Source organism: Manduca sexta, chromosome 18 (genome assembly GCF_014839805.1).
Source record: "Manduca sexta isolate Smith_Timp_Sample1 chromosome 18, JHU_Msex_v1.0, whole genome shotgun sequence".
Lineage (NCBI taxonomy): Eukaryota > Metazoa > Arthropoda > Insecta > Lepidoptera > Sphingidae > Manduca > Manduca sexta.
In genome coordinates this window covers 7,316,513-7,337,762 of record NC_051132.1, presented here as the reverse complement: position 1 = coordinate 7,337,762, position 21,250 = coordinate 7,316,513, and the positions used below count along the sequence as shown (strand labels likewise).

General features: G+C 33.5%; 1 protein-coding gene across 1 annotated transcript; it reads left to right on the top strand.

Moving 5' to 3' along the window:
* Nucleotides 1-17,913: 17,913 nt before the first annotated feature.
* Nucleotides 17,914-19,346, top strand: LOC115452109 (Krueppel-like factor 13). Its single transcript, XM_030180562.2, has one exon. The coding sequence runs from the start codon at nt 17,947-17,949 to the stop codon at nt 18,850-18,852; it is 906 nt and encodes a 301-aa protein (XP_030036422.1). The 5' UTR covers nt 17,914-17,946; the 3' UTR covers nt 18,853-19,346.
* The last annotated feature ends 1,904 nt before the right edge of the window (nt 19,347-21,250 follow it).

Below are 21,250 nucleotides of genomic sequence, written 5' to 3'. Positions count from 1 at the left end.
GCAACATTGTTTTATTCAATTTATCTTTATTCTTATCGTGGTAAAGTTGAAAATGGAATGGTGTCACATTGAAGACCTTACAATTTCATATTGCGTGTATGGTAATTTTTATTGTGAGGGATATAAGGTTCAATATTGTTCTATTTGGTTCTATGTTATGGCGGTATTATGTAAGCGTTGTTTCAGCATTGACGGAAAAATAGACACGGTGGCGCCTGTTATTCATTCATTTGTCATAAGGATTTTTATATCATACATTTCAGATAGAAAAGTGTTAAAATATTTTTAGATTTTAATTTTTTACTACAGAAAAGAACGGGGGTTATTAATGAATAGATAAAATAAATCAATACCTAATAAGATATTTTACGAATAATGATGACGTCATATCTATTGACCTAATAAGAAACCGACCTAAAAATTACAATATCGCGCACAAACACGCCACAAGAAGAATTTTAAAATGCGCAATAACATATTGATTATTCTAACATTTTTAAGTGTTTGGCCACATCGCAACGTGATTAAATCGCTGCTTTTCTGCCGTGTTGACATAATCGCTTACAAACAAATTATATCGTCGGTCTAAGTTCTAACCCGCACGAAGAACCAATAAGTAATTTACATACGCGACGAAAGTTCGGTGTCGTAATATCGTGTGTGGGGAAGCCTTTAGGCTTTCTAAATCGTAAAAAAATATAGTTACAAGACTTAGTTTTTATAAAAGCTAGCAAGAGACATAAAGGGTGATATGGTCAGGATACCACGGAAGCCTACCTAGAATGGAGCTCAATGTCTATTGATTTAACTCTATACATATATCGCTGGCTCACTATGACGAGGTTCTATTTAAATTTTTACTTATGGTGCAAAGAAAGCGATTAAAAATAGTCATGTTAGTAAAAAATAGAAAAGAAAATAATTCATGGTTCCTTTTATTTATCTTTCGGGATTATTGGAAAGCACTGAAAAAACCTAAGAAGCATCTGTTATATATATTTCAATTTTCATAAAAAATATAACATAGAAACTTGTAATAGTGAGCAGCGATATGTTATCCTACGTTGTGGAGCTACTTGTTTGTGGTATTCTTATGGAAATTAAGCGGTTATTTTCTCACTCAAATGAGGCCAAGACAAGAAGTTCAAGTCACCATACGTGTTGACGTCAGTTCCTTATGACATATATACTTAAAAAAACACCAAATACTAATGTACTTTTAATCTAATGGCATACATGGATAAATATCTTTAATTTTTTTAATAAAAAATCTGTCTTTAACTTGTATTTAATTGCAGTTTAAATTGTATCAATTCTATATAACATTACCCGAATTAAATTTAATGTTTAAAAATAAAAACGAAATGAAACCAGCACAACACATAAACCATTTTGTTTTATTTTTTTCTCTATGGTCATACCATTATGCCACATCGAGCGCACAGCGAGTTTGATGCAAAATTGCTTTTATCTTGTAGCCCCATAGCCTTCCGTAGCGCCTTGTAGCAATCAAGCGAAATGTCGTAGGCCGTAGCTATCGCAAAATTGCCGTAACTCCCTTGGAGGTGGATTTTCGAAAATCTTTTTTCATTTATTATCATCACAATTATTTTTTTTCTTGTGCGTCTATTCTTTTATTATAATTAGGATATGGTTTAAGATGCCCGATCTGGGGAGCTTGGCGACACGTTATATTTTATATAATTTTAACGGGTCCGGAAGTGTCACTCATATATTTTAAGGAGGCAATATCTATTCAAGTAATGGGTCCTCAGTTTATCGGATAATTGCTTATTGTTAAACATGTTAACGTCTGCAACACCCTTCAGCAAAATGACCTGGTGGCAGGGAAATTTCTAGCGTTTCACTAAAAACTTCTATTATAAGCAGGCTTGTTTAGTGTATCATAAAAATTTTAAATTTTATATTCGATTTTTTGCAACGATTTTAACCGACCACATGATTGCCATTATGAAACAAACGAGGCCAATAAAAATGACTCAAGACGGCAGCAATGGCGAAGGGTGAAAATTTTCAAAAGGTAACCCGAGGCAATAAAATATGGCCTTAGATAACATATCGAGGCAAATTTTACAGAAAACAAAAACTAAGCCAACCATAATAAACCTAAAAGGGAAGCCGGCAGGCATCGGGATTTATGGACGCTTCGCCACTGGACGGCAGGATGGCTGTCTGTCTGTAAGTAGTTAATGTATATCATTGGTAAAGTCTCTATATAACCGATTCCTTCCGGTTTCCCTTTCGTACTTCATATAGAATCTAATTATCATAAGAACGATTTGCATTTCATTCATGCATATTAGTACATATATGATGTGTCGGGTGCCTTTCGGAAAATTTTACTTTCCGACACTGATGTATACGTAGAGTGAAATACAGGCATGGGCGCCGGGTGGGGGTGCAAGGGGGTGCACGTGCACCCCTCTGTCCGTAACAAATAACAATAAAAATAACTGAATGGCAATAGAAACTATCGACCACAAAGGATTTATTATGGATTAGCATATACAAATACCTTTTATTAAAAAAATAATGATGTTTTGTAGTACCTACTATAGTGTGTGTGTGCAGTTGCACCTTCGTAAAATATCTTGGCGGCGCCTATGAGTACAGGTACACGATTTTTCACAATTAGTAGCTAATTCTTAATTATTTAAATCACAAATATATTCCACGAGGATCTCAACACTCAAACACGAATCGAAACATTTTCACGATCATAATTCCGTGAAACGTGACGTTGATGAATGCCTCCCACTTCCCTTCTCCTCGCCTTTCCTCGAAGGCTAAGTGAAGCCGTTTAACCTCTGTTAAAGATGTACATTTAATTGTACAGAGTGCCAGAGATTGACTGCGTGTTTGGAATTTTTATGGATTCCGTAGTTTTAAATTTTCGTGGAAAAAATTCTGGTTGGTAAATAATTGCGTTTATTTTTATACAAACCTTATAAAAATCGGAACGACGTGACGTGCACGTTCAATAAAGTAAGTCATATTTATGTTCAGTAATGGTAGCTGAGAATCATGGGTAATATATAACGCTTTTTATTTTGATATTTAGAGCATGTTCCATGGTAAGTTATGAAATAATTGTGTAAATTAAGCTCTATTTGAGGCAACACCATCTCGATCTCTTAAAACACTTTTACCTAATTATAATTATTCTAATAACTAAGTCACCGCAAGCGGCGATAGCCTAGTTGGTTGTGGAACGGTCTGTCGAGACGAATGTCCGCAGGTTCAAATCCCAAGGGCACACACCTCTGATTTTTCTAAAAAATTATGTGTGTATTCTTTGTGAATTATCGCTTGCTTTAACGGTGAAGGAAAACATCGTGAGGAAACCTGCACACCTGAGAAGTTCTCTATAGGAATTTCGATGGTGTGTGAAGTCTGCCAATCCGCACTAGGCCAGCGTGGTGGACTAAGGCCTAATCCCTCTCAGTAGTAGAGGAGGCCCGTGCTCAGCAGTGGGCAAGTATATAATACAGGGCTGAAATTATTATTATTAAGTCACCGCACTAGCTTTGCGACAATAAAAGAAGGAACCCTACATCGTTTGTGGGTGTTGTGTGACCTTGATGCCATTTGTTTGGTATGCTGTGAATTCTTATTAGGGCGGACGATCGATATACACACAATCAATATAATGTATGTGATACAACTTTAATGTTGAAATTATTTAATAAATGTTTTAGTTCCTTCAAACTACATAAAAAATAATAAATGTCTGTAAAGAAAAAATATATTTCATATTTAAAATGTCAAATACTGGTGAATAATATAATACTTTGCGATTAGAAAAGTATACCATAATTTTTAAATAACTTTAACTAAAAACCGACAATTAGGTATTAGGTAGAGCTAGAGACTATGGTAGAGACTAATGACTATAGTGCTTGTTTAAAAAGTCTATTTGCATGTGGAATCATTGTTTCCAAAATACTCAAATAAGACGATTTACATTAAATTCGGGCTTATAAGATATTAGTCCACGTCGCGTCCCTAAGATAATCTTATAATACACCTTATTAGAAAATCATTTGTTAAACCAGTATAAGCGCCATCTCTTGAGGGGTTATTGAAACTTATAATAAACATTCATACCATACGACATATGGAGGAAGATGTAGTTTTTCTCACCAATAGATAGCAGTATCTTCGTTTCTAGAATAGTCCGACATGATAGGCGTCGTCGTTTGATTCGAGCGAACGCTACCTACTTCCAGGGTTTTGACGGCGCCAGAATCTACGGAGCTGGTATTACGTGGCTATACCACAGACATAGACTATACTTATAACAAATAGATTTTTTTCCTTTGAAGTTAGTTACTTGTCTGTACACGCCGTAATAATAAAAATATAAAACTCGATTTCTTATGTTTACGCGAATGTTAGACATTGAAATTAAACTAATTTTCGGATTCTATCGCGGTGCTAGTATTCGGTGCGGTTGAAACGTCGGGAGAAAATAAAATACTAGCACCGCGATAGAATCCGAAAATTAGTTTAATTTCAATATAAAACTCGATTTATATTATTACAATATCGTGTACTTTTTTTACAGATTTTCTTAATAACTTTGAATAAGTATATCGTCGCTGTAGGTGGAGAACTAAATAACTCAAAATTTCTAGTTTCGAGATAAACGCGATTAACTGTTTTTTTTCGTTATTTTTAAGCATTACTAATAAACTATAAATAATATTAATGTCGGTATTTTTATATATCTTGGGTCTTATTATCTATTAAATTATGCATTAACAAAAAAAACTGCCCTGAAGAATAAAACTATAAAAAAAATAAAAACTTCTTATTTAATTCTGCCACAACAATGTTTTGTAAGTTTGCTGAAATAAACTAAATAACTCGTATAGTTATTTAGTTTTGCCACACTAGAAACCATATGGTAAAGTAATTATGAGGTTAAATAATTACAATTATAGAGTTTATTAAAGTGAATACCATTAGGATTTTCAATGTCTAAATTAAACAAATAAAGTTGTTCAGTTCTTCTACACACTTGATTAATTTTGTTTACACACAATAGACTCGAGGAAGTTTAAACAACTCATTTTATTTAAGTTCTTTACTATTGAACAGATTATAAGTCTCAGTTTATTGATTTTATTATTTAATTATTTACGTTTCCTACAACAAAATATATATTATTTGAACATATTTATTTCTCCACTTTTAGCATAAAAAAGCTATAATTTCGAAACGGGATAAGATAATGAAATGCTTGTTAGGCCAAAATATGCGCCATGTTTTGGGCAACACAAAAGTGATGAAAGTCCAAAATGGCCAAAATCCGAGTTATTTAGTTCTCCACCTACAACGACGATATGTAGTATTATGCATTACCAATGTAGAAGATTTTAGATAGCAGAAATTAAAACGCTCTAAAATTTGATGGCTTTCCCGAACTATGTTAGGGCAAAAAACAAATTAGAAAGTAAATCTTTATTACAATATTCAGTTTATTTCATTAATTATTATAATTTTGCAACAGAAAAATATAAGCGTTTCTGCAGCTGTCGTTACGATTTTGATCCGTACGCTTTAACTTTTCTGTGGCGTGACAAAATTTTAAATTTAGAACTTTAAAAACATGGGAGTGGCGTGACAAATGTGTGGTACTTATATTATCATTGGATAATATAATACATTATTAATAGCATCTAGAATATTACCGTATAAACAATTTATTATGAATTATATTTTTTCAGTATCGTAAACACAGTATTTATTTTAGCTTCTAAAATGTTTTAAGTATGTTATAGAAAATAAGTCAGAAATGAAAAACAGTAAACAAATTTGGTTAAATATAGACTACCTGCATTATTTTATTAGGTAAAACGTTATTCATATCTTCCAATGTTTCTGCTATTGAAATGCAAATTATGTAGATGTATGTTAGACATCTGACATATTTTATTATATCACAACTTAATAATTAGTTTTATCATAAAATTTCATTATCTAGACAATACTTACGCGCAAGTGTTCAAAAATTCAAAGTAAAGTCAAGCTGTGTTGCCAATTAAAATATCAAATAATTCGTCACACCGACCAAGCCCGTCACACAAATTGCAAGAGTCAAAATTTCAATTACGCACTCACACTTGCACCATTTTGTAATATTTTCAATAAAAATCATGCAAATAGGATCTTTATTTCGCCAAAATAAAGACTATAATACAGTTTTATGGCTGCAGGTAATAAATTTGTCAATATCAGTGTACTTAGCACCGGATGACAATACTGAAAAGATCATGAGTGCATTAGCTTTTGTGATGCATTACAAAGGGACGTGTCAACGATGTTAAATAAATTTACAAACTTATTGCAAAAGTGATGGTTGTAAAATAGACTTTATTATAAAGGCATAAGGACTAAGAATAAGAAGTGTTTAGGTTTGTCACAGAAGACAATAAGTGAATGGGGATTTTTTCCCGCATCGCTAAATTGGGTTAGGTTAGAAATGACACTTGAAATATCTTAAGCGGAATGTTTACGGGTTTTATATTTGTAATCCGTTTAGCTTTGTATTGTTTCCTATGAAAAAAAGAGTTTGCACATAATATTTGTAAGATAAACAGGTGTTAACGTTTTCATCAAATCCTAAATAGTTCTTAATGATATAAAATATTTTTAAAATTTATTTAAATTTTATATGAATTGTAATTCACCATTCCAATTAAATATTATTATGATAGATAATTTATAAGTGTTGTTAGATAACGTTCCGATATTGACAGTATTAAAAGAAGCCTTCTAAATTTTTATTTTATACCATAACTCGAATTGAATTTTTTGAAAGCATTAAGGCTTGTTATTCTCTTGTACAGATTAAACTTATTTATCTTAGACGTTTTTTTAAATATCTAATCAAAATTATCTGTTGTACAATTTAAGAAACCGTTATTTTTGGTCCGTGTCGAGATATAGAATTTATTTTATCCCTCGATCATGGCAGATGTGCGTTGAAAAGGCAATATCTCATATCGCATTGTGTTCTGTGGCCACATGTGACATCACGGCACGATCATTTACTTTGAATACAGCGGTTTAGTTCGCGATATTGCTACGACTATTGTTTGTTGGTTTAATAATTTTCAATTTATTCATATTTTAAGAAAAAAAAGAAGGAAAGGAATATATTTATGTAATTAAGAGCAACAATTACACGGCCACAAAAAATAAAATAATTACTAAATATTTTTTTTATCAATTAATGCGTCAATAAAGAACTTATTTATGCATGTTCTAGTATAGCATAAATAATCTGTAGCGATGGTATTGCATTAAAAATATTATATTGGATAGATTGTGCGTAAGTAGTAGTTAAGCTAAGTTAAGTTTGCAGTGGTGAAGTGTCAATATAACCCGATTCCAGTCGGCTTCGTTTTATGAGGAATCTATTTATCATTAGAACCATTTGCACACCGCATCTATGCGTTTTAGTACAAATATACTGTGTAGGGTTCAGAAAATTTCACCTTTCGCTACTGGTATGTTGTTGGCATGTCTTAGTCACCAATAATTCTTCAAAAGTTAAGTTTACTTACACCATGCAACTGAAGATGAATCTCTTATGCCTCCAGTTATAAAAACTATCCATCTGCTCATCACCATTCGAGGCGAAACCAAAATGCCGAACAATCAACCACAAAACCTTATGTACATATAAAATACAGATAACAAATGATTTGTATCCGCCATAAAGGCTGTGAAGTGAGGCGGAAATTCGGCGAGTTGGGGCTGTCTGTCGCATGGGGACACTTGCCTTGCCCCGAAGGGTCTGGAAAACTTTAAACTTGTGGGGATGGATTTATATTTTTCCAACTGCAAATTTCGTCACTGTAGTAATTTAGAATTATAAATACAAAGAAGATAAGAAATCTAATTTTGTAAGAAATTATAACATTAAATACGTTCTATTCCATTATATCATTTTTCATTTCACAATTTTAGAATCCCCGTAAAACGTATAAATAACAAGCGCTATCGGTAGAAAGATAATAAACTGCTATTGTAAATTAAATTACGTAATTGTACCAAATTTTTTGGGTATATTATATACCTACTTAATACTTTCATTTTTCTTCGACGAATAAATTACAGTACTTAGCTGTAATATTTATTTATATGATTTGTTAAATAAAATGTTAAAAATCACAAAAGATACAAAATTATTAATTTTATTTCGACTGACTTACAAGTGTAATATATGAAGTAGAATTAGTGAATTCTTTGATGTTCCAACTTTAATATCGTAAACTATCTTAGATCATCAATGGGTGTCGGCACTTTTTGCCTTCCAAATGGTCTCAAAATTATTTAACAAACCAAGTCAAATATAAAGCCATTGAAGTATCGCAAAAGTGCCGCCGACTTTGTCGCGCCGCCGTCACAAAGTCACCGTGTACCGCCTACACTCTCACCTTTTCATACAGTCGTAAGCGTTGACGCTTTGACAATGTTATAGCGAATATAAATCGCATTTAAAAGGCGTCGGCGTAACCTTGATGTGGCGAATTTTTGTTTGCTTTGACAATGACGCTTGTACAAAGTCATGTTAGTTGATGTCATGATAAGTTTCGTAGTTATTGTAAAATATTGTCAAGTTATTTTTTTTTTTTAACATTGACCAGATTCCGAATTATATTTATAAATTGCCTGTTACGTTATACCTAAAATGACAACACCCACAGGGATAGGTAAAGATGTAACCAGGGCACCCAATTTTCGCCTGTGAGTTCCGTCCCGTGACGTGATAGGGGGTGAGTCTATCGACATATTTTTATTTTATTTTATTTAACATAAAATTAATAATAATATCAGCCCTATATTATATACTTGCCCACTGATGAGCACGGGCCTCCTCTACTATTGAGAAGGATTAGGCCTTACTCCACCACGCTGGCCTAGTGCGGATTGGTAGACTTCACACATCCTCGAAATTCCTATAGAGAACTTCTCAGATGTGCAGGTTTCCTCACGATGTTTTCCTTCACCGTTAAAGCGAACGATAAATTCACAAAAAATACACACATTATTTTTTATAAAAGTCAGAGGTGTGTGCACTTGGGATTTGAACCTGCGGACATTCATCTTGGCAGTCGGTTCCTCACCCAACAAGGCTATGGTCACCTATCGACATACAGGGCACAAATTCTAGACTCCGGGCTGATATAACTTTGCCTGAACAATGATTCGAACACATAACCTTAGAGCGGTGTCCTATCGCGCACGCAATATGACAACGCCACTAAGACAGTCTCATAACAAGAATTATCAATTATAATTTACTAAATATATATTAAAATATACGCTTTCTCATGCCATGAGTAGAATAGGTTGAATAGAATGACGTATTACTTATCTATAAAGGAAAGAAAATGTCCAGCGGATGTCGGAGTCGCTAGCGCAGAGAATTTTGGATATTGTACTAAAATACCTAACTTCCAAATTGAGCCTGGACATAACACAAACAAAATAAAACAGTGTTCGTAGTTATGGATGGTACAATCTCATAATAACTTTCACAAATTAAAGTTTATTAAGTCAAGCGCACACCTAATTTTATCCCAAACAATATTTGTATTTTACTATAATATAAATAATAGCCCATCAATAATTGGATGGATAGTCATGAATGAACTAACGAATAATAAAATAATAGACGCTGTCTAAATTATAGCGCTTATGTGAACAAAGTTTACAGCGATTTTAATGATGTAGAGCGAACTCTACCACGCAACGATGAGGTAACAGATAATATTTCAATACGTAGTACATATTATACACCTTTTACCTCCGAAGGGATAGTCAAAGGCGTAACTAGTTCGTCAATATTTGCTATGGGAAAATTCGTTCTATAATGCGCTAGGGAGCGAGACTGTCGCCAAAACGTGTACATATTACAGATTAAAAGAATCTAGATAAATGCTATGACCAACATCTCAGCCCGCCCCGTCACCACGAACGCTGCAAAGTCTTCGAAACGTTGGAAAAAAATTATAATACAAAAACCGCGATAAAATCCGCATAGTATTTTTACTTCAATTTCCCTTTATTTATATTCGTATTGCAGTTGTAACTTGTAACGTACAAATAAGTAACGCGACAAGGCAATCACAATATTAAGATGCAGTGCAATCTACCAGTATGGCAATATATACTGGTGGCGATATATAGTAAATCTCTTTTCGTTAGTTGAGATATTTTGGTATACTATGCGATGCTAGTTTTTTTTTAAAACATAGTCCCTGTAAAGACCGATATTAAATATTCAAAACACTAGTCGACGGACATAGCTCACCACGGAGCTTTGTCCCGAGGCCAAAGCCACGTCACTTTCCTTAATGCATAAATAATATTAACAAAGCATATTTACTGTGTAAAAAGTCAACAAAGTAGATCGAAAATAATACTTTTTAAATCTTCTAATTTATTTATTTCTTAATCTATACTTATAATATATCTGTAGAGAGGTCAATTCTGTACATGAAATATATTTCCAAAATAACTATCAGGGGGTGATTAGGGATCGATACTGATGCCAAAAATGCAATTGGTAAAATTTTTGTCTGTCTGTCTGTCTGTCTGTATAACCGTTATAGAAACAAAAACTACTCGACGGATTTAAACGAAACTTGGTACAATTATTTGTCATACTCCTGAGCTGGTTATAGTATACTTTTCATCACGCTATAATTAATAGGTGCAGAGCAGTGAAGGGAAATGTTGGGAAAACGGGAGAAGTTACTCCATTTTTTAAGCTTCCGTCGCGTGTGCAACCTTAATGGTTAAAAGTTCCTTCGATTTCACCAGGATTCCATCATCAGACCCTAACCGGACAATCGGACCACCTGCATACCACCATACATTAAAAAAACATCCCGACAAATTGAGCACCTCCTCCATTTTTGAAGTCCGAAATCCACGCGGGCGAAGCTCCGGGCGGAAGGCGGCTAGTACTTAATAATTATTTAAACCAGACTACACTCCAAGCCATATGCCGTAATACAATTCAGAAACATATACATATACTATGAGTACCTAATACAGTATTTTTGACAGTAAAATTAAAGATTCAAACCGCAATAACATATCAAATCGGAAACTATAAGTTGAAAATAAATATTAATAATTAACTTATATTATGATTTACATTCTTAATATCCGCCAAAATCGTCGGAATCTTTAACGAATATCTCTATGTTCAATTTGTTGACGTTATTTCATACCCGATTATATTAAAGTTTCTTATGAGTGTATTTCGCTATATCAGCTTATTCATTGGTCAATTAACGTTTTGGCCAGCATTAGTATAGCGAGGTTTATGACGAATTAGATTTAGATTATACCTTTAATTATAAAACCAGTCCATGTAAGGACTTACGTAAACACCCATCTATATAACTATGCCTATAATAAGCAAAGTTCAGCACTTTCGCCACGAAAAGGTAACCGACAAAGAGCCTCGCTTTTGACTCGTTGAATCAGTAAGAATGGTTGAAAGTACGTCACATGGGCGGGGCGCGTCAGAGACTGCTGTTTGTTTGTTTGTCGGCTTACGAGTTAGTTTCGCACCTTGCACAGATGCCGATCTTGTTTGGGACTCCATCGAGCGTGATGAAGGCTTGTTAGCTCGTATTTGATTGAGTGGCTTGAGGTTACATAAACAATAGGAACCAACCAAGGTTAGGTTGACAGTTCGCGATACGGTTGTAGAAATGTAAATAAATATATCTCCCGAAAGTAGTCTCTACATGTGTGTTTACGGAATATGCATTAATGACTTCAGGATTTTATGAAAATATGGTTGTGACCAATTGTGATTAAAATTCGTAATATCATGTCTCTCAAAACTGGGTACGCATAAATATTTTTTCTAAATTTCTTCCATTATGGATATTATTTAAAAAGTGTAACGGTACTCGCCCATCGATCAATCAACGGGTTAATAACAAGACGTGTTTTACCACCGCATTGTGTCTTAATATTTATTTTTAAAGGATTGATGCGATGTCAAATTGAGATGAATCTCCGACTCCGTTATAACTGAACATTGTAACACCTTTTAAAAAGTGTTATTATTTATTAATTGAAAATAATCATTTGATGGAAGCTAGTAAATGTAATCTATACTATTATATAAAGCTGAAGAACTTGTTTGTTTATTTGAACGCGCTAATCTCAAGAATTATAAGTTCGAATTAAAAAAATATTTTATTGTTGGAAAGCTCATTTATCTGGGAAGGCTGTATAACATAACGCTATGCTCAATAGGAGCGGAGCATTAATAAAAAATGTTGTAAAAACGGGGAAAATTGATTCCTCTTGAGAGCTTCCGTAGCGTGAGCTGAGTAAACGTTAAAAGTTTCTATCCAAGAAAATATATAGCGTGACTTATAACGGAAAACTTTATCCCAGAAAAATTTACACATGCGGGCGGCGCCGTGGGCAAAAGCTATAACTTTATATAGTTATATTGGTTTTATATTTTCAACTTTAAAAATTGCTGAATCATTGCAAAATGGTTGACGAAGGTAATTATATCACTGGATTTGTTCTCCTTTATCACTTTATATTATGTTGAATTGTTTTTTTTTTGTTTCATTAAAAGAGTCTTATTGATTTAGTCGCAGGCCAATGCTGAGACGGTAAAACATATGGTGTATTCTAAACGTTGGTTTGAGATAAAATTTCTGAAGCCATAACCTTCGATTTCTAGATCAGGCAACCAAAATTAAAACCAACAGAATTTTTACTAAATAATAATAATTGTGATTTACGAGTAACCCTAATTTCGGTCCCCTCCCGACGGATCCGTGGCTCCACCCCACTGACCCCCTGTGAGGGGTTCGATTCCCGGGCATCAACACGACATCGACTTGTGGTTGACTTTTGGGTTTATGTGAATGTTTAAGGGGATTAACATGTCACTACGAATTAAACTTTTAAGAAATAAAATATTTCGTTTTTTTATACTTATTAGCACCCATTTTTCTTCTAGACAGAGGTGGTTGAGAGAAGAACTCTTAGATGGTATTGATTTACTAGCTTTTGTTAAATCCACATATCGTAAGCTATGTTAGGACCAATGTTATAGTGGAACAAGTAATTGCCATCAACCGAACACAATTCTGATCTCCGGGCTAGTACTGAGCAGAAAAATCCAACTCATCTTCCCTGATCTCAAGACCACAGTCTTGCAATTGAATTACGCCTCCGAGGTAGATTTTCAATTAAAATTCCACGTAAACATCACTACGTACCTAGTATAAAGAGTTCGGTATTGTACCAACAATCTTTTCTTACTACAGCGACATATTTAATAATGAAAGTCGTTTAATTTACGATCGTAAATATGAAATGATCGTAAAACATTCGGCGTCGTAGAGTCTGGCGTAGCATGAATGAAACGCTGTCCTGCGGTCAGTCACAATGCGCATGTCACCTTTGCGGGATTTATAGAGGTGTTTGTTCTTCGACCACTTACTACCAAATAAACGGACCACACGGGTGTCGCGAAATTTTAAGGTTATACACAGAGTGTTTTTTTAATTTAATTTTGAGTCAAATGAAAATCATTGGATTATTAGTGGAATGCGAATTATCGCCTAGAAACTTCGAGGTTTGTTAGTTTGTAAAACAGCTATACCTATAGGTACTATTTATTTCTGATGATTAATTGTGCAGCAAAGATTAAGCTCTTAAAAATTACAAGTTCATCATGTTCATACAATATGAGGACATATTTTTCCAAAAAAGTAGGAATGCCTTTAATAAATAATAAAAATTCAGTCAATAATATTTCTGGCATAAATACCAATTAAAATCTAAAACTGCCACTTTACACAGAAATGTTTTAAATCATACTTGTTACTAATTTGTTGTGCTTTTTGTTGATTAGTTTTTGTTTGCGTTTCCGATCGCGTGATAAAGTTTTCCAGGATAAAACCTCGCTTTATATTTCCCGCGATAAAATAGAGCCTATTTCTTAAGTCAGATGTTGAGATCAGCATTACATCCATGTAGTAGTTTTTGCGTAATGCATATACAAACATACTGACAGGGACATCATTTTTAATACTCTGTTGTTTTGGCTTCAGATTCTGTAATTATGTCCCGCCATATTAGTATTTTCAGTATCTATAATCTCCAGGCATCAGCCAGGTACAATTTTAATACATGTTAAGATATAATCATGGACCAAAAAATGAATATAATAAATAACTTATTAATATTAGGACACCCTGTACAGAAGAGTGACGAAGTTGCTCCTTTTTACGACAACCGTGGTAATTGACCAACACTCATATAAAAAAACCATAACAAAACTGAAAACGTATGAAGTCGTCACGCAATCTCAATATTATAAATGATTCTTTATACTTTAAGATTTATACTTATTTTATAAAGAAATTAAAAGTCTACTATATCTAAAGATTTATGAATGGATTGTGGGCGATCCGGGTTTGTGGCTTGATCTATATTTAATTTTGTACGGAATTTTGTGCGTTTATGAATGAAGTGAATGAGGCTGTATGTGATTTAGTAACTCCCTGAACTGCAGTAAACAATATTGATAGAATAAGATAGTTTTTACATTTATTGCGATAGCGTTGGTATATTAATCAAATCTTTTTTTGATAGAGTTCATTTACAACAGACAAATTCGTAAATTTCATACTAAAGCTATACCTAACCTATTGATATACATGTCAATAGGTACGTATCACATATGTATAGGGTAGTATTCCGTGGAAGGTTTATAGGTTATTGCTAAAGTTTACCTACGCGTCTCAACATATATAGTGTGAACACCGGTGGCAAGGGTAAGGTTTTCCAAAAAGTAACCCGATACAATATATAGGTATTGATATGCATAATTGAGGTCTGTAATCGTTCTAATGATCATAATTAGATATTACATAAATTACCAAAGGGAAGCCGGTAGCAATCATGTTATATGGCCTCTTCGCCACTGGTGATCACCAAAATTGCAATAATTATTTCGGCTTTACAAATTAAAGAGACGACGTAATTCTAGTTGTTTTAAACATAGATACCGTCAAAGCGATTGAAATAATACTTTTAAAATGAGAAGCCAATTTGTCGTCGAGCGTTCAAGTCGTTGCAGCCTCTCAAATATACCCTCCGTTTGTAACTCCTCATTCCGCCTTTGTATTGGGTAACGTACGCTCACATATAATTAGGCAGCATTGATGCTTATAGACACAACATTAAAACTAAGTGAACTTTTTTATTTTCGTTTCGGGGCAAATACATTTACTACTATCGCCGAGCCTAGTGCCGATCGGGTGGTCATCGGTCTTACGATACAGCCTTAAGCCCTACAGACAGATGGAAATCATCGGACATTCAGCCCGTTGCGACTGAATAAACTTCAGGATTTTCTGTTATATAAGCGTATATCTATAATCAATATGTAAATAAAATCTATTGTCGGATGCATATACAAGCATCACTTGAGAACGGTTCGCCCGACTTCGCTGATTTCTGTTTTGTTGTTTTCATAATGTCAGGACTTGGTTTGTAAAAACAAATTATATCGGAAAGGAGAGATTTACTAAAAATGCGGTCTATCAGGACAACGTATGCCGGCCCACGAGTATATTATAAAATTTAGCCCGGTATTATTAAACGTGCCTTTTGAAGAACGTTGGTACTATCTCCCTAAAGTCGGTCATAAAAAGTAATTCGCGATATTTTTATAGAATAACGGCATATCAATCAATCGCACCCGCGACTTTAAAGGCGCGAGTTACACACACTCAAAACTAAATTTTGTAAGGAAACTCTTAACTTCCCGAGACAGTGATGTATCTTTATTGCAACAAAAAAGGGCTTATCCGTTATTTTATGATATAGATCCTTCGCTTCAGTAATACTAACGATGATAGGTAGATAGAATTATAATTTAATTTATTTTAAATAATTATAGTTTATTTTATTCAAACCCAGTTGTTGAATGTAGAGAATAATAATTATAGATTTAAATAATTAGTCACTGTTTTGCCACGTTCTCCTTATGACAAGTAATTTTTAAAGTCACTTATAAAAATGTCGTGATAAGACCTGGGTATGTAACAATGAATAGTATGTTAGTTCTATACACACACACCGTGATTTAGTCGTTTTGGTATTGAAAATTTTATATTCGGTATCAATAATAGAGTTTACAAAAATATAAATGTATTAAAATATATATTTTTTTATAAACATTAAAATTAATGGTTACAAATAATAAATGAGAACTCGTGGTAATGCATCTACTACGATCATTACGATCGGTGCCATTCATAACTATGAATCAATTGTCGCAACATTACTATCTTTTATTATCAACAGTACAATTAAATCACAATTTTTTTTAGTCCTACAAATTGTTCTAAGTAGACACATTTTGGTTCCAAAACGACTATTAAATCACGGTGTAGTTATCCTGCATTCTTATATTATGATATATCCTTAACTGATTATTCCTTTCAGAGAAAATCGTTGGTATCTTGTACGCGAAAATCTGGCTGGGTAGGTTGGTACTAACTAATGGCGTCAGCGATGGGCGTCAGTTTCTGGCATCGAGGAGAATTGCGCAGCACATTACTTGTGATAGTTGATTATAATAATAAATAAAAACATTATAAAAAAAAAACCAACATAATTTAAATAACAACGATTGGCGTAAAATATTCTGTTTTTACTTAAAAATACAAAAAGGTCTTTACAATAATCAAAATCGTCGATCCATCACTCTCGCGCCATTTTGTGACAGATCGCACCATATCCAAAAATCGTTCGGAAATCGTTCTTTTGCTTCAAAAGCGATGCAATCAACTCTATTGTTACCACGACGTAACTTGATTTGTTTAGATTGATACCATCCATCCATTTTGTGGTCACGCGGACATAATCCAGAAATTTGTATTTTATAAATTAATACTTTATTTCGTAAGAAACAGTTAAAGTACACCAGAGATCCGAGACCGCTTGAATATGTCTAGTGAATATTTGATTTTATTTTATTCATGCTACGAAATGTATGTTTAGTTTTATATCGATTGTTGTTTATTTAAGACAAATGATTATTCAGAAATAATCATCGAACCTAATCCTAGATTAATATGTTAGCTAAAAGGAGCTCTCGAAAAAGTGAATAGTGAGAGTTCAGAAACTAATCTAGAAACAAAATGGAGATAGCACTAAGCAGGCGTTTGAGGCACTGAATTCCTAGAGGCTCTTTGTATTTGTATTTTTTTATGCGTAATGCAAATGTTGACTGAATAGGCCTTCAATATGGGCTCACCAATTTCACTACTATAAAACTAATTCAGCTTGTCCCTATGATTAAAAGGGATAATAAAATCAATTCTCCCATAAAGTACATGAGAACAATACTATATACCCATGCGTGTGTATGTACCATCAGTATAAATCAAGAACCGCAACAATTGCAGAAACCATTAAAACAAGCAAGGTTGCAGCTGCGAAGTGGCGGCCACTCGAGCGTGCCGACCGGCCCCCGGGCCCGCCCCACGAGCCGCACAAAAATCAACATAAATAACAATACACACCCCTATCTCAAACACTATGACATGTCACCCAAAAGTAAAAGCAATATCTCGCACTCAAAAAGCAAATCAAAACCATCTTTCTTTCCTCAGTAATAAGATTTAATATTAATCCAACAAGCCAAGGGTACGAACAAAAAAAGTAACATGCAACAATTGAAAAACATTTCGTCTCTTTCGTCCATTCAATGACTCTATCCCTCTTTTATTAAATTTATTGTTAAACCAAATGTATATAAAAGTTGTTGAAATGAAAAAGGGTGCCAGTATTCCGTATCTATCGAGCGAGGCAACATCTTAGTGTATTCCAAAAATGTTTTCAGTTGAGCAAACTTACTCGAGACTTTTTAGACCGTGGGACATTTGTGACGAAAAAAATGAAAAATGTGAAAAAATACATTTAGAAGAATCCAAAAACAAGAAAAGAAAAGTGGACGAAGCTAAGAGAGAAAATCGTTTACGAAAAATTCGTGGGACATTCAAGAAGGAATCTAACCTTCATCAAGATGCTACCGTCTCTACTACAACGAAAGATGATGAAGATAACGTTTCTAAAGGAAAATTATCAGAAAGCGACTCACCAGTGGCTAACCTTACCTTGTGCTGCGATAGGCTCCTTCAAGAACCAGAAAAAATCAACACCAAGCCTAATGAAACTCCGAAGAGCGTTCAAACAGTATTACCTCCTAGTCTACCTCATTACCCGGGATATGTGCCTGATTACTTTCCTACAGACATAGCTCAGGCACTAGGTGTTCCACCTACGGACCCATTACTACTTGAATCTCTTGCTCACGGCTACGCAGTGGAGCTAGAATACGCCAGGATACTCCAGCAAGAAAACGAAGCCAAACTCCTTAACGCTAGAAAGCAAAGACCAAAGAAATACAAGTGCCCTCACTGCAACGTCGGCTTCTCAAACAATGGTCAACTCAAAGGCCATATCAGGATTCACACTGGCGAACGACCATACAAATGTGATGAGAAGAACTGTGGAAAGACCTTCACGAGGAACGAAGAGTTGACTAGACACAAAAGGATTCATTCTGGGCTTAGACCGTTTCCTTGTCCTACGTGTGGAAAGAAGTTTGGCAGAAGAGATCATTTGAAGAAACATACTAGAACTCACTACATCCAAGCTGAGCGAATGATGCCGGTATTTGTTCCACTGTCTGCTGTTCCACATGTCGCAGGATATCCTTATCTCTACGGCTACTGACAAAAAAATTACAAAAATTGATTGAACATTTACGAAATAGTAAGGCTGAATACCTTGCTTGATTCCGCCATGATACTATTGACTGTGAACCAAGTCATCTTACATTTGGCGTAGAAGTCGATTGATTGCTGGAGATTCAATGAATTTTTGTCTTAAGATGTTAATGCGATGGTGTGATAAATTATTATAGAAATTTCGCACATATTATTAAAGTTTCAAAAGATAATACTTATACATTTTAGGTGAATGGAATTTAATTGGGATTTCATTTTATGACAACGTTCATAATTTGCTTAAACTTTAAAAACAATAATTATATTAGTTTAATAACACAAAATATGTTTTATATGAAACGTTATGAATTGTAATTTAATTATAATTGTAAATATAGTAGGTAATGTAAAAGAGTATTGCGATTTAAAACAGGCGAATGTCTTGTATATTTTTGTACGATATTATCATGGTTTTCAAATAAAAATATATTTTTACCTTATTACACGTGTTTTATACCATGTCTATGAGTAGGCATGATTATAACTAACCTTATAAGTACTATCAAAACCTGTAACTAAAATAAAAACAAATTGCATATACCCCTATAATAAATTAAGGTTGTAACATATAAAACTAGATTGTCAAAGTATCACAATATAAAAATAATATCAGCCCTGTATTATTACTGCTGCTCTGCTGGGCACGGGCTTCCGCTACCCCCCAGAGGGTTTAGGGCTTAATTCATGTCGGTCACGTCGTACGTGTTGGCAGACGTCATATACCTTCGATTCGTATAGAGTAGTTCTCAGGTATGCATGTTCCCTCACGTTGTTTTCCTTCATCTGTAACGTGTGCCAATAATTCATAGGAATACAATCATTTTTTATAAGACTAGAGTGTACATGCCTATGATGATAATTTTTGTACCTCTAGATGCGAATGTCCATATTTTGGTAATCCGTTCCATTTCCAACTAGGCTATAATATATTTACCATAAAATAAACAGCCATCAGCAATTTATTGCAATTGGCATTATATCGATAGCACATACCTACCTATATGCATTCGGTTGAAATGGGTGTTAATAAACTTTAACAAAAAGGTATCAAGTATTGATTATTTATTTTTCTTTGTTTATTTCACCATCTCCAATACAAAGTCGTATTCTCCAGGGCTATTAGTAATGAACAATAATTATATATTTAATATTATCTTCTGGAGGATAATCCTAACGAAGTATTTATTCCTCAATTTATGGAGAATAAATGATACATTTATATATGCTAAAACATTTTAATTTATTCCTATGTACTTATCACAGAAGTAGACAAAAATCTCAAAGAACATGCCGAGCAAAAGAAAAAAACAGTTTTGAAATGCCACGCGCCATTTTATGTATTCCATTTTATGAAAATGATTCCTCTGTAAATTTATTTTTAAAATAAAAATTATTTTTAAAATAAATTTTGCAACAAGCCCTTTAGCTATTTTGTCAATACGTTTTACACAACGCAAATATATTGCATAGCTATAGATTTACATAATAAAAAACAATAAAAATGAAGTATAAATAAACTCGATTATATAATAAAAAATAATATCCATATTTTATTTAATGTTGTGGAAGTATGTATAGCGGTTTTTTGTTTACGTAGCAAAAATAAGATAAATATAAGGAACTGATCAACATTATTTTGCATTAAAATAGTACACCTATGTCTTGGAGAACGCAAGAAGCAATCTTTGAAGACTACGCTATGTAAGTATTGTGTTAACTATGCTTTTGATTAATTTATGACTTAAAATATTACTAAGTAAATTATTAAAATAGCTCATTTGGACATTCAATTTTTTAAATTTATTGCTATACATTGTAGTTTGTACCTATATAATGAGTGTAGTTACCACATAGACTCCAAGATGCATATGCCTAGAATACCAAGGACCCAAGCAATTCTATATTTGATTTTAGACTTTAACACGCATTACCGAAGCGTCTAAATTCAGCGAATCTATAAAATTTACTGGTCTAAATTGTAAAAAACACATTAGTGCAAACACCATCAATTCTGCCCCCAAAACCCACTGTTATAAAATCAATCCATCTTACATTCATACAGATTTAGAAAAAAATATCTTACGCAATGGACGAAACGAGTGTTCACTTCCGGTATGTCAATAGACGAATGGAAACATGAACAATTTGTTATTTACAATATTTTGACTTCTGTGCTATTGTGTCTGCACTTGCGACCAGAATGGACTTTTAAGAAATTCCATAAAATATATCATTAGAATAATAGAATTTGTATAAATATTGTGCTATGGGCTTGACGTGTCTTACTTTAGTAAGAAGTTTCAATAACGTTAGGGGAATTAGCTTACAAAATAACTGTATAATAA